The following is a 15,346-nucleotide window of genomic DNA, read 5'->3' on the forward strand; positions in this document are numbered from 1 at the left end:
GAAGTTATTTATAGAATACAAAAGGTTGGGGAAAAGTGAGATTTGTTGAGGGATGAAATGGAGTGGAGTAACATACACACAGATTCCTGGAGATAGCGTGCTCCCAGCAGCAGTGACCCCAGCAGTGCAGGGAGCTGCTATAAACCTGTATTTTCCTGAGTGTGTGGCGTGCTTTCATATCATGTCATCTTTGCAACCCTTTAGGGCGGGCAACATTGTTATCTTCATTCTACAGAAAGATGAAGTGGCCTGTCCAAGGTCACATAGCTACCAAATTGCTGAATGCAGCTGCAGTCCGGATCATCTGCCCCCAGAGCCTATGCTCTTAACTATCTGGCCATAGGTGGGAAAGGTGGGTTTGGTAGGAGTTATGAACTGTGACTTTCTTCAGAAGGTGATCTGTAGGGGAAAGAAAGAGTGCTCTAGTGGAAGGTAGTCTGAGTCTGCCCTCAGCCTTAATGGGGAGACAGTGATGTAGTGAAAGGTGATTTTTCTCCTGGCTAGCAACAGTGCTGTCTTTGTCTGATTCCAGAAGCAGCTGGCAGAACTCATCTGTTACTCCTGTTGGGATCATACTTTGCTAATGGCTTGTGTGCTCCAGTCCCTCGGTAGTTAGGGCTGTGGCCAGGCCTGTGAGGAGATGATCTCAGGCTTCTGAACGTGTCTGAGCTTCTGCAGCTGCTGTGCGTTTCTGGCTGCAGCTCCACACCTCTTGGCAGACGGTGCGTGTGAAAAGTGCTGCTGAGTGGGCGTGAGATCCATGGGGCGAGGAGGGCTGGGGGATCGGGCAGCACAAAGCAAGCCCGAGCTGCTGGAGTCTTGGCTATGAAGAACTTAGAAGAGGAAAGAAGGAATTTATAAATGAGTGACTTAACGACTCTTCAGAAGGCCACTCCTTCATGCTCTTCTGCTGATGGAGAATGGGTGACATGAGGTCATTTGTAGAGTCACCCCGACCCTCCGCAGCCACTCTGGCGAAGGCCCCATCATTCACGGGGAGTGGTGATTACATGGATTAAATTAGTGACAATGCTAACATTCACTTTGTGTTTTCCAAATTTAAGCATTGTTCTAAATTGTTTTTTTTTTTTTTTTTTTTTTTGAGACGGAGCCTCAAGCTATCCCCCTGGGTAGAGTGCCATGGCATCAGCTCACAGCAACCTCCAACTCCTGGGCTCAAGCGAGTCTCCTGCCTCAGCCTCCCAAGTAGCTGGGACTACAGGCGCCCGCCACAACGCCTGGCCATTTTTTGGTTGCAGCCATCATTGTTGTTTGGCAGGCCCGGGCGGGGGATTCGAACCCACCACCTTAGGTGTATGTGGCTGGTGCATTAGCCGCTTGAGCCACAAGCGCCGAGCCTGTTCTAAATTGTTTATAATTTTTTTTATTTCAAATTAATATGAAGGTACAAATTTTTGGATTACATTGTTTTCACTTTCAAGGTAAAGTTCCAGTTGTAAAAGAAGCCCTCCCGTGCTTCACAGATGAAGCAAGCAGCCTGTACTCACAGCACAAACCCAGCAGGTACTGCAGTCGGTTGGATGGTTGCTCCCAACTCCCTGCTCCCACATACGTGCATTGGCCTCTCTGTGGGCATAGTGTGCTTCCTAGCCCTTGACTTAGGGCTGGCCCTTCACTGTGGGAGTGGCAGTGTGCTAGTTCTCAACCCGGCTCTTAAGAGGCCTCACTCCTTTGTTTCTACATAGCCCTCTTGTCCTCTAACATCATCAGGAAAACAACTTGCCCTGGGCAATCTGCTGTTCCCAGATCAATGACAATAGAGCAGACTCCTCCAGACAACCCACACACTGTCAGCAAGCAGCAGAGTGGCCCCAGCTGTGACACCCTGCGGCAGGGCCACCCAGCTGTGCCACCACAGGTCAGGTGTGCCTAGAATGAGCCAAAAACATGAGGAATCATAAGTTTTGGTATAACCACTGAGTTTTGGGAGTCATTTGTTATGCAACAATAACTAACTCAGGCAGCCTGACTACACAGCCTATGCTTTAAGCACTAATTCACATTGCCTTGCGTACTCTATTACAGTGAAGAAACTTGGTCGCTAATGAGCTGAGTCAATCCAAGCAAAGTGCTGAACGCTTGGGGCCTCAGTGTTGGCATTTGTAGGATGAGCAGGTTGAACTGAATCAGCTTCTCTTAAGACACAGACCATTCCTTACTAATGCAAATAATGTGACTTAATTATATGTACCCTCCTATTAATCTGAAATAATAAAAAAAAATACAAGAATATTGGCTCCACTTGATACTCAGCTTTAAAAGAAAAAGAAAAGGATTCTATGATTCTCCTGAAATTGGTATTTAGTGAGAACACTTCAGACAATCTGTTAAGTCTGACAGTTGTAACATTCTGTTTCTCCAGGTAACAGTGTGTGACCCCTTCATGAAAACATCAACACTCATAACAATATAATTATGAAACTAAAATAAATCCCTCATTCAGGTACTTTGAAGATCGCTTGTAGGGGAAGAAGAATGCATCTGTGAAGAGGACTTTCCCTACTCTCTTCAACCCCCTGAATATTCTTCTAGCACCGTGAGCCAAGGAGGGCAGCGAGAAGGACCTGGCCGCTTCCTCTAGGAGCTCACCCTTTATCCAGCTTACAGAAAAGCTGATGGAAATAGGACCTACCAGGACGTGAGCTACCTCTCAGGCAGGAATCTGTGCTCGCCTCCTCTTTCTCCTCATCCCCCACCTGATCCTCAACCCAGGCCCCACCCGTTCACTAGAAATCTGCAACAGCATCAAATCGCCAAACCTTCCCGTCTCTCCCAACCCTGCTCTGCCTTGACAACTTTTTTTTTCTGAGACAGAGTCTCACTTTGTCACTCTCAGTAGAGTGCCATGGCATCATAGCTTACACCAACCTCAAACTTTTAGGCTTAAGCAATTCTCTTGCCTCAGCCTCCTGAGTAGCTGGGACTAAAGGCGCCTGCCACAATGCCTGGCTATTTTTAGAGAAGGGGTCTCACTCTGGCTCAGGCTGGTCTTGAACCTGTGAGTTCACGCAGTCCACCTGCCTCAGCTTCCCAAAGTTGCCTTTACAATTTTTGATATGGCTACAACTCCCTCCTCCCCTCAGCTCATCCTGTCAGGACCCTCAGCCTCCTCTACCCATGTCACCCCTTGATGTAGGTGTTCCCAGACCTAACCCTCTACACTCCCCTATTCCCCAGACAGGTCTCGAGCCTCTCACTCCCTCACACAGCTTCAGTCTGCATCCTAAAGTGCCCCATGGTGTTTCTGTCCTTGCCCATTAGTGGATCTCAAATCAAATTACCTTACTCCCAACCCATCTTCCCAGATCTATTCCCGGCCCTCTCCTCCAATGTGCGCTGCAGTGCAGTTGCAGGGGGCCACTGCAGAGGGGTTTGGTGCTTTGTCCTCGGTGTAGATGCCTCTGCTTCTCACTTCCGCTCCTGAGTTTCCATAGGCATGATCCAATTCACCCCTCTCAAGTGTCCCCCTCTTGATGAGATTCCTGTTCTCTCCCAGGATTGCTTACTCCAGCTTCCATTTTTCTCTTCTGCTTTTATTAGAGCAGGGGCTTGTCACCTATCAGACTGCAAGCCACCTGAGGTCAGGTCTCCTTCTTCACTATCTTCCAAACTCTAATACCAGTAGCTTCCCAGTGCATGGAAGGGGCTCAGTAAATGTTAGCTTCAGTGAATGAACAGAACTGACCCACCCACTCCTCCGCTGATGGGCGCCGCCCACCGACTCCCTGACTGCCAGGCCTTCCCTGAGGTGCTCACAGTGCCCAGGGGGGAAATTCTGTCTCGTCTGCACATTTATTAATAAATGTTCACTTTCAAAGTTTTCTTCAAGGAGAAAAATCAGAGTCCAAGGCAATCCTTTGAGACAGGTTGATTACCGTGAAACTCTGTTTTACTTTGTTCATGTCACTTAGGACAGTATTAATTGCATGTCCAAATTGCTTTTATATTATTTGGACGCACATGCACATGCAGAGTTTTAAAAAAAGACAGGATTAAAGTGGCTAACTCATTCAGTGAGAAGAGTGTTTCCCAAGGCGAATTTATTCAAGCATTACCATCGTGATTCTTACTGTGTCTATATGCCACCTATACAATTTTTTATTAACTATTTTCTTTAAATTAATTCAGCGTTTATTCTTAGCCTTAAGCAAGAATAGTCATGACATCACATGATTGATATGACACATATATACACACTTACATACATATTCCTATATATGTATCTATGGATAGGTAGATACAGATATATACATTACACATATAAGTATCATAAGGCTTCTAAGAACTACATAAAATGATTTTGCACTAGCAGTAGTATACAAGATACATTTAGGGAAACACTGAAACACCGGCTCAGGACGTTTCATCCAAAGCAAAGCTGTTTATTAAAGCATTTCTCTTCCAGCTAGTGTACAATGTCAGATACCAGAACCACTGAAATGCCAAACACAATTCATAGCCCAGTGGCAAAGTCCATAACTAAACTGTACATTGCTATTAACTGTCCTAAGTACTCTGACACAGGCGGACAACACACACGTGCCATACACGACCCCTCCTGGGCACGGATACAAACCCTTCCTATTTCAGCTCTTGCTCCAGCCCATCCTGCAGGGGCCACTTCTGAATTTTGACCATTATGATCTCACCCTAGCTCACCCAGAACCCATTCCAGTACATCTCACTTCCTCACCTGCAGTAACCCACTTGGTTCTTACATCTACACAACCCTGAACAAAGAGAGTAACAATGGATAACCCTCCCCCTTTTGTTCCCTGGTAAACAGTTTTGAGTGTCAGTGTGGTTTCATGAGGCTCCTTAGAAAGTCTGGAACGCCAGGCTCCTGTAGCCCCCACCAACTTGATGAGGCGTCTTTGTACATCCATCGCCCTGGTCCATCACCCTTGCTCCCTGGGATCATTATCTCAAATAATCTACCTGCACAAATGCCCTCAGGCCATGTTTTTGCCTCATGCTAAGGCAGGGCTCTATCTCAAGCAAGGAGGTTAAGGAAGACTTCTTTAAGAAATGGGACCAGTGCCCATCAATCCACGAATGGATCAATAAACTGTGGTATATGTACACCATGGAATACTATGCAGCCCTAAAGAAAAACGAAGACTTTACCTCCTTCATGTTTACATGGATGGAACTAGCAAATGTTCTTCTTAGCAAAGTATCACAAGAATGGAAGAAAAAGTATCCAATGTACACAGCCCTTTTATGAAACTAATTTATAGCTCTCAAATGAAAGATACAACTTAATTCTAGCCCAAGAATATGGGGAGGGGGTGGGGAAGGGGAGGGGAGAAGGGTGGCTGGGTGGTGGGAGGGTGACCGGAAAGATCACCTATATATCTGTCTAACAAGGGTACAAGTGAACTTTTCTAGAACTAGAATATAAATGTTTTGACACAATGACTATGCAAATGACATGAAATTTATGTGAACCAGCTTGATGAAAGTATTTCAAAATGTATATGAAAACACTACACTGTACCCCATGTTTGCATTAATGTATACAGCTATCATTTAATAAAAAAAAAAAGAAAGAAATGGGACCTGAGCTAAACCTGTGCTGAAGAATAAGGCAGGCAGAAGAGAGGGTGAAGAGGGAGTTCTGAGAAGAGGAAACAGCATATACAATGGCACAGAGGCTTGAATGTGAATGTTTGGGAACTGAAAAGAGCCTGGCACAACTGGAGTACACCTCCATCGTAGCATGAGGGACTGGGGGCCACGAGGGGCTGGAGGCAGGCAAAGACGAGCTCCTGAAAACTGCTGACCACAGCCACCACCACACATCAGTCCTCCTTGATTCTGAAGTGGTGGCAATGAACAGCAAAATAGGGAGATGGTTAGATCAACCCCAGAAGACTAGAAATGCTCCCCAGATGCAAGGTGTATCAGATGCAAAGAAGAGCCGAGGCTAAGGGAATGTGGGATTGAAGGAAAGATGTAGCAAAGTGGGGGCAGAGCGATTCCCCTCCCCCCACACACACATTCTAGGATAGGTCCAAAACTCCAACGAGTATAGTCAGAAGCAAAGCAGATTCTACTTAGATCAATTGTCAAAAATTAGACATTAACATGTTTGGAATAAATGAAGTGAGGACTTAAAAATTGTCCTAAAAATTGTCTGTTCAGTCAAGACCCAGAGAAGAGAAGAAATTGGGGGCCACAGGAGAAAAGGCAGAGGCTCTATCTCACCAGCTGGTTGAGCCACAGGAAAGAATTCCCCACTTGACTCTCCAGATTTTTAGCAGAAGCTCTAACAGTTTTAAGCTTCTCTCTTCTCATCCCTGCCACGCGGCCAGGGAGTCTCATCTGCATGGAGGGTGAGTCTGACCCACTGTGCCGTCATGGATGGAGACATGCGTTAGGACCATCACAAGGAAACATAAGAGGTTTCAGCTTTGTTTGTAGGCGAACAGCAAGAACATCTGATAATTAACCCTGTACCAACATTGTACTACACACTTGTAAGTAGTATTTTTTTTTTTTGGCAGTTTTTGGCCAAGACTGGGTTTGAACCTGCCACCTTCGGCATATGGAGCCAGCGCCCTACTCCTTTGAGCCATAGGTGCTGCCCTAAGTAGTATCTTTTTTAAAATATTTACCCAAACCACATGAATAAGTGCTGTTAGCTTCATTTTCTAGGAACTAGTGGAGGTGACAATGAAACCCTAGTTAGAAGACAGCACAGTGAAGTGTTTTAAAGAGCTCAGGATTGGGGTTCAGGTCATTCTCAGTTTAACTCTTGTCTCCATTATTTCCTACTGAGACATGAGGTCAGTAAGGATGATTCACTTTCAAGAGACAGAAATCAACTGAAAATAGCTCCAGCGAGTAACAGAAACTGGCTCACACAACTGGAAGAGGCAGAGATGGGCCTCTGATCCCAAACCACGGGACCCAGGGCTCAGCTGCCACCACAGTGCCTGCCTCGATTCTGTTCTGTGTTACTGGCCTCATTCTCTCTTGCAAAAGACCAGCTTCCTTCAATGCCCAGAGAAGCCCCGTAGCTCAGTGAAGAAAGAGCATCTTGCTCTCAGAGTCCTCATAGATTCTAAGAGAAAGAGTCTAACTGGCTCTTTCGAATTGTGCATCCTCCATTTGAACCAACTGCTGTGGAACATTCCATGATTGATGATTGGCAGGCCCATTAGAATCACATGCAGGGAAAGCCTGGAAGCTCTTGAAAGTAAGGATGGGGTGCAGTCCATAGCAATGGATATCCACTACATTTTAACCTTGGACAAGTCACTTAACTTTTGAGAATCTTGGTTACTCTATTTCAAAAAATGACTAATAAATAATACCTATTGTGCGAGATTGTTCTGAGACATTAAAAATCACATTAAACACTTGGCACCTAGACGCATTCAATCTACAGAAGTCATTCTTGTTATTACTGGTACTATTATTGTTTTGTGGTTGTTTTTGACACAAGGATAGGAATTTGAAGCCCATCCCAGATTCCCAGATGTCTAAAGCAGTTGTGTCCCCAGGGTGGAGTCCCCTTTGGCTCTGCAGCCAGACGCCTTGCACAAGCCAGGCCCTGTGTGCCAAGGTTAAGCTGGTTCACCATCTGACGGCCTCCGAGCAGCGAGTACCTCCCCAGCCCCAGCAATGTCAATACTGCCTTCCTGACTCCGCCTATTGTATCTGGAGGAAAGTGGCCGGGCATTGTCTTCCAGTGCTCCCCCCAGGAAGCATGATATCACCCTCTAACAAAAGCGGGAAAGCTGACAGATCTGTTGAGATGGGTGTGACCACCTCACACACCTCACTGGTCAAGCCCTGGGCAAGGGGCTGTGACAGGCAGAGAGCAAATGGCAGCTGCCCAGGATGCCCTCCACCCCATGCCTAACCAGCACCTTTGTCTTTAAATTCTCTCCCTCTCTTTGTCACAGCCAGCCGTGTCAGACATGGTACCACCAGGCAGTAGGAATACACTCCCTCCTTGTACCAGATATGACTGAAAGAGTCAGGGCTCTGCCATATGGCAGAGCCGCGTCTTCACACCTGCTCCTGCAGCGTCTAGGAAGGAACCCTGGGAGGATAGTGAGGGTCCTGAAGGGACAAAGGGAAGCCGTGGGGGCGGGGTTTAGAGGGAAGCAGGCCCAGCTAGATCTGAAAATCATTCTGCACGTGTGATTGTGATGTGAGTTAAGGAACAGTCTGGCCAGACGGGTGGGAATTGGGTAATCAGTTTAAAATTCCAGAAATAACGGAGGCAACTTTAGACATTCTCTTTCCTGAAGGCTGGGAGTGATGCCCGCTGCTTCTCTATGCCCTCCCGGCTATGGTTTGGTGATGCTGCCTGTGCAGATGGCTCTGGAAAGTAACACGCCTGCAGGTGAGGGCCCTACTCCAGGCCTGGCAGATGTCACCACCTGAAAACTCTTTCCATGGCTATTACAATGGCAATTCTCTAAAATCCCAGAAAAAGAATCTGATTGGATTTGCGTCTCCTACCACTCCCTGCCTACTTCTTTCTCCCAAATCCCTGGCTGTCTCCTCTTTCTCTTTCCTTCACTCAATGCCCACAGCTCCCCTTAACAGAAACCAAAGATTTCCATGTCTTAGTCTCTTGCCTAATCTTCTTCTTCTGAGCTTCAGACCTGGAGAGGCAAAGTTTGCTAAATATCTCCCTTTACGTGTGACCTCAACACCAACATGTACAAATGTCATAATTATTTTCTCCATCTGCCGTATTTCCCAGCACACTGAATGGCACCACAATTATCCAAACCAGAATGCTGGAGCAATGATGGTTCTCCTCCCTCTTATGCAACCAGTCTCTAACTCCTGCAGTTTCCCCCTCCTAAACCTCTCTCAAGAACCCTGTTCATCCCCATAGTCCTCTTGCCTGGAATGTCAGGAAGTCAAACTGTCCCCAGCCTACAGTCTCGGCCAAGTTAATTCATCCTCCATTTTTTTTTTTTTTTTTTTTTTTAGAGATAGGGTCTCTTATGTTGCCAAGCCTGGTCTTTCTTTTTTTGAGAGAGAGTCTCAGTTTGTCACCCTCAGGAGGGTGCCGTGGCGTCATAGCTCACAGCAACCTCAAACTCTTGGGCTCAAGCAATTCTCTCATCCTCCATTTTTGTAAAAATAGAGTGATTATTCCAAGACATAAACCAGATATGATGTGTGATAGAACAACCACCCTCCTAACTTTTACAGAATGAGATATAAGCTACTTAAAATGGCCCACAGCACCATTCCAACTTGACACCAACCTTAATTCTCTACCTCCATCCTGCTTTCCAGCTTCATTCAGCTTCCTCAAGCTTGCCTTGCTGTTTCACCCATACCCCCTTCTTATAAGTTGCTCTCTCTAGTAAGTTTCTTCTTCCCCTTTCTTTTATATCTTCTTGATTTTAAAATCATTTACCTATGAGTAACTTATACCAATAACTGGCAGTGGATTTTTGGCAATATTCATGACTCCTTGCAAAGTGAACAAAATCCCCGCCCCCTAAATTGTTTTCAAATGTCACTCATTTTCTGTAAACTTAGCAATTAATTAAGTTGACATTATATGTTTTTAGACATTTATGCTCAATTTAGAGGATTCAGTTCCATTTTGTATCATTGGGCCAAATAATTTTCATAGCCTTTGAAAAACTCAGATTTTGTAAATTATTTTGTATAATACTTCTATTACATCATTTATCGCAATATAATTCATCCACCTATATTCATTTTTTTCCACTAAAATATGAGGTTAATAAGAGGAATTCTTTTTTATATTTCTCCCTTTATGTGTGACCTCCTCTCATGCTACATGGCCCAAAGTAAGCCCTCAATAAGTCTTCATTTATTGAAAGAAAAATGAATAAGCGAATGAATGATGCCATGCAGTAATTCAACAAATATCTACCGAATAAAAAGTATGCATAGGTTATAGGTGATAGTCAATCATACAATACCTCATTTTAAGTAAAGACCAAAACCTACCTTTTATGAGTATAAATTTTATGTTTCACACTTAATAGAAAAAAAGAATTTTTCTTTTGACTTTGTTTATATCACATATTTAACATATGCCAATATTTTAAGATAAGAGTAAATATTTACAATGTATATGAAATTGATCTATCGATATTATCATATTATTTCAATGTAGTTGAAACCCTTTCTATAACATTCCCTTTTCTTTCAGGTCTGCTGTGGAGTACCATCAGTTTCTTAGTATGACCATAAAACTTCATTCAGTGATAATTACTAAACATTAGGTACATGCACTAATGAGAACTCAAAAGAAATATTTGTTGCCAGAGATTTTTAGAAGCTAATTGGGCTAAAAGTTCAAAGCTCCAGCCAGGCGGGGTGGCTCACGCCTGTAATCCCAGCACTTGGGAGGCCAAGGTGGGTGAATTGCCCTGAGCTCATGGGTTTGAGACCAGCCTGAGCAAGAGTGAGACCCCCATCTCTTAAAAAAAAAAAAAAAAGTTCAAACTCCGAGAATCATGCTGAAGCTGATATAGGGGAAGAACATGAGGAAGAAGGATTGTTCAGGGCAAGTTGAGTTGAATTGTGCTTGTGGAATGGAGATGGAAAGCACCATTTCCAAATGGATGAAACAGCATGAGCTAAAGCCAAGAGGAAGAAATGTGCAGATTGTGGAGATAGGCCTGGTTAGAGTGTACACGCCATGAGCAGGGATGAACGGATAGGAGAGGGAGGCATTGGATGGTAGGTGAAGTAGTCAAGCTTGTTAAGTGGGGAGCAGCCAGTCTGAAATCTGAGGGACTGGATTATGTCAAGGTTTTGTAGAAGGAGACTTCATCTATGAGTGCTAAGAGGTTCCCCTACATCCTGGACAAGATTAGCTCAATCCAGACTAGCATATGGTCCTCATAGCAACACTTCTCTTTTGATTATAACCGGCTTCATTTATTAAGAGAGTTCTTACTGGTCAAGCGCTTTTAAACACATTATCACATTTGGTCCTCAGAACAACCCTGGAAAATGGGTATTTCACCCATAGAAGATGAAGAAAGTGTGACTTAGAAATAACTTGCTTATGGTTACCCAATTTGGGCTTTTTCTTTGTAATCCATGCTCTTAACTCCTTCTTCAGCTTGTCTACTACAGTCACTGCCTCATTGTTCAGGGCTTCAGTGCCTAATGGATGTGCTCTACCAGTAGATTTAAGTGCTGACCACTTCTGATTTGGACCTCATTTCTGCTAATGCAGCATCTTACAGCTTATGCATTACCTTTTTAGCAAATAGAGCATGTGTTGGCTTCCAGGAGTTTTGTGTATCACCCAAACCTAGATAGCATTCCCAAGAACTTTCAACAGACCAAGTCTCTCTGACATTAAACACACCTAGTTTATTTGTTGAACCCAAACACAAATTTGTCCATTATCTTTTGGTTTTGGTTCTGTACCCTAGCCAGTAAGCCATATACAGGGAATAAGCAGGTGACATAATCACACAGATATGTTTTAAGGAATAGAGGCTCAGGGGAAAAAGTGGTAATTTCAAATGAATTTAGAGCCCACCCGTCTAAAGCTGCCAGAGGCCATAATATAGCTTTTTAAGATGGAGTTGGAAGATTCCCTCCCTCCTGGAGTGATGCCTTACAAGAACTAGACTCTTCCAGGAAGCTCTCCCAGGGCAGGGCTGAAAAGGAAGTGCTAAGGCCTCCCAACAAAGACAATGCTTGGAAGACAGCATCTGTGTAGAAAGAAAAACTCCTCCCTCTGAGAATCATTCCACAGTGTGTCTGATCCCAGCTGCTAGACCTCCGCCCTTGATTGCTTGAACTTGCCCACACAGCCTTCCAAGACCAGCCCTAACAAGGAGGTCTGAGCCTACCTCCCCATAGCTGCCCCAGACAAGATGTCCACCATCTCTAAATCCAATTGTTATTTAAAATGTCAAATGACACAGGAAAGACTTATGAAGACATGCAAGTAGAGACTTCCTATCAAATCAGTATTGATCACACAGGGCAGACAGACAATGATAAAGCAGAAAGAGTGATTTTTTGGCTTGTTTTTCTGTACACATAACTCTTTAGAGAGAACAGCCTGGTTTGCTGGGGATAGAGGAAGAGAGTGAAACTGATGTGTTTATGAGAACTTGTTTGCAAGCTGGATTTGGCTACGATTCTCAATGGGGGGAAGAAAGCACCAGAATCTGGGAGGATTTATGAGGCTTCTGAAAGCTGTATACCTCCTCCAACCCTTTTATGGGTCAGCATCTCTGCCACCCACAGCACCTTAATTGAGGCCAATGTGGCGTATTTTTTCCATTCTTTCTAGTATTTAGAAAAATGGAATGAGAACCCACTGGACTAGAGAGACAAATGCATACGCCCCTGGCTCCATTACTATAGTCTAGCAGGGGAGCTTGGCTTGAATAATGGACTCCTGTGGCTATAGATATGATCAAGCTGGGTTCCTATGCAATTGCCAAGATGCAAGCATTCATGTTCATGGAGGCTTGAACAGGGGGTGCAGTCTAGGATTCAATACAACAGACCTACATCAGAAACTAGCCTTGTTAGTGTCACCCTTCCTTGCTAATAACAGAAAACCTTTCAGCTTTTCTTCCTCTCCTAGGTCCTGTCCCTCCTGGAGTCACTGTTGTTTAGAACGGACCAAGTATTTTGGCCACATGATCATTTTCTTTGATTTTATAACTACTCTTCTAAGACTATACTGGAAAGTGTTATAATCACTTTAGGGGGAAAAAAGTGAATTAAAACAATTGCATGTGTGCTTGGGCATAGTGGCTCATATCTGTCATCCCAGCATTTAGGGAGACCAAGGGAGAAGGATTGCTTGAGGCCAGGGTTTGAAACCAGAGGTAACATTGTGAGGCCCTCATCTCTACAAAGAAATCTAAAAATTAGCCAGATGTATGGCTCGGCACCTGTAGTTCAACGGCTGAGGTGCCAGCCACATACACTGGGCCTGGTGGGTTCGAACCCAGCTTGGGCCTGCCAGACAACAATGGCAACTGCAACCAAAAAAATAGTGAGCGTTGTGGCGGGTGCCTGTAGTCTCAGCTACTCAGGAGGCTAAGGCAAGAGAATCACTTGAGCCTGAGAGTTTGAGGCTGCTGTGAGCCGTGATGCCATGGCACTCTACCAAGAGTGATGTGGTGAGACTCTGTCTCAAAAAAAAAAAAAAATTAGCCAAGTGTGGTGGCGCATACCTGTAGTCCCAGCTACTTGGGAGGCTGAGGCAGGAGGGTGACCTGAGTCTAAGAGCTTAAGGCTACAGTGAACTATAATCACACCACTGCATTCCAATCTGGGCAACAGAACATAAGTCTGTTTCAAAACAAACTACTAAACAAAAAACCCTAGTTATGTGGGGATGTTATTTAACCTAAAAGAACCTCAAATAAACTATAGATACCTGGGCTTTGCATTGCTATAATCTCTCGGGTAGAATCAGTTTCAGATGCCATGTTACTGATCAATATGGTATTCATATAAACAAAACCAAAAACTTAAAATGGAATCATAATATTTAAAGATGTATGTTAGTCGAGAAATCAACATTATGTGTACATTAATATAAACAATCTCTGTATAAATGCTGAAGCCATTTAAAATAACGTTTCACTTTTAGCAATGTGTTACACATTCTTACTCTTAAAAATATTATTGAATTCTTACCATATTGGTTGTTAAAGAAAATGGAAGAGCTGTTAAACAAATTGTATGCAATTATGTTATCTTTGAAATGTTTTATTAAGTATTCAAAAATTCAAAACATACAGAAAATATAAAATAGTATAGCTGATATGTGCGTATATTGGATCAAATTCTATTCATATACCCTGTACCCATTCAGTTCAGTAAATTTTCCCAAATTCATCTCCATATAAATTTAACTTCATTATAATAATACGAACATTTTCAAACCAAAGGGTAGAGGCTGACAGCGATGATAATATGTCTGTGGTTTGCAGCTCAGGTTGTGATATTACTTTCAGGCTATGTCCACATAGGGTGAGGATGAACTATGGAGGCATGACCCTGTGTGGAGAATCTCAGCAATATAGACGCTAAACCGAAACACCTGCTGATGAACCATCCCTTAAGTCTACAAGAAGTTTCCATACTCCCCTGCGTGCAGTGATATTGGTAACTACCTCGATTTTCCTTTCATTAGGCTAGTAAACACATTATGAATTACTACACACCAGATAGTTCTTGAAATAAAAAATTACATAGCTCTAATCTCCCTGACGCTAAATTAAAAAAAACAAAACAAAACTAAAGTATCTGCAATGTTGCAGTGTGATTGCTTTACTTAAAACAGGGTACAGTCACAGAGTCTTTCTAGAAAAGCATTGTTGTTCTAACAATGACAATCTGTGCCTTGCTTTAAGTAGGTCCCATAATTCTTAGCATGAATTTCACTTTTAAAAAATCACTGAAGATTATCTATGAGGCAGGTAAAATCAGGTTTGTTCCTTTTTTTTTTTTTAATAAGAAAACACTCCAGAATATGGAGCAGGAAAATCTTGCATGATAGTAAGCAGATCTCTTCATGGATGATGACTTAATCAGTCCTCAAACAGTCTGTGGCAACCCAGGCCACGAGCATCCAGAAAAGACACTCCAGAAAATCAGTTCATGCTTCAGGGACGTTTTATTCCAATCTATTCATATATTAACCAGAGGAATAATGCCTTTGCCACAGCCACCCACTGTCAATCAGCACTCATGAGATTTGGTGAGAGAGCCCAGAAGTTACTAACTCTGTTTTAAAAAATACTAAATTAGTAAAATAAAGCCAAATCTTACCAGAAAGGAGCAAGCTGACTCCATAGAGAACTAAGCCGGCTAGAGTCCATGCTTTCCCAAATCTCTCCATCCAGTATCCACAGATGTGCATGAGGTCCCAAGGATCCTTTCAAAAACCCAGAGGTTTGTGACTTTCCATTCGCATGTTCTATGAGGTCTTGTTTACAAGTTAGAGGCAAGAAGGAACAGCACAGAAGCAGCCTGTAACAGTCTCATTTCTGTCTGAGCACAGGGAGTTTTAAGTTCCTTTTTCCTGTTTCCTTTGTAGATTAGGATGGGAAAGGCTGTATCTTAAAGGCATTTGGTATCGGCAGGGCTGGGGGCACTCAAGCCCTATCCATCTTGCAATTCATCAAAACACTTATCTGTTGCTGTTGCTTCTGCTGCTGCTTTTGCTGTGGCTTGCAGGGATAGAGGAATTTTTGTTGGAAGTGTGGGTCCTGGTCAGCATTTTCAGAAACAATAGGGGTATCCTCTCCGAGGCGGGAAACTGAAAATAACGAGCCCTCCACCTATGCGTGGTATGCGGTGATGA

General features: G+C 43.7%; 1 protein-coding gene across 1 annotated transcript in view; it reads right to left on the minus strand.

Moving 5' to 3' along the window:
- The window catches only part of TEK (TEK receptor tyrosine kinase), a 100,806-nt gene extending 85,801 nt beyond the window's left edge, over positions 1-15,005 (minus strand). Inside the window, 2 exon segments of the mRNA XM_012814054.2 lie at positions 14,812-14,855; positions 14,857-15,005. Coding sequence (XP_012669508.1) covers positions 14,812-14,855; positions 14,857-14,861 — 49 coding nt within the window. The 5' untranslated portion in view covers positions 14,862-15,005.
- Positions 15,006-15,346: the final 341 nt, after the last annotated feature.

This window comes from Otolemur garnettii, unplaced genomic scaffold (genome assembly GCF_000181295.1).
Source record: "Otolemur garnettii isolate 467f Iridium unplaced genomic scaffold, OtoGar3 scaffold00006, whole genome shotgun sequence".
Taxonomy (NCBI): Eukaryota; Metazoa; Chordata; class Mammalia; order Primates; family Galagidae; genus Otolemur; species Otolemur garnettii.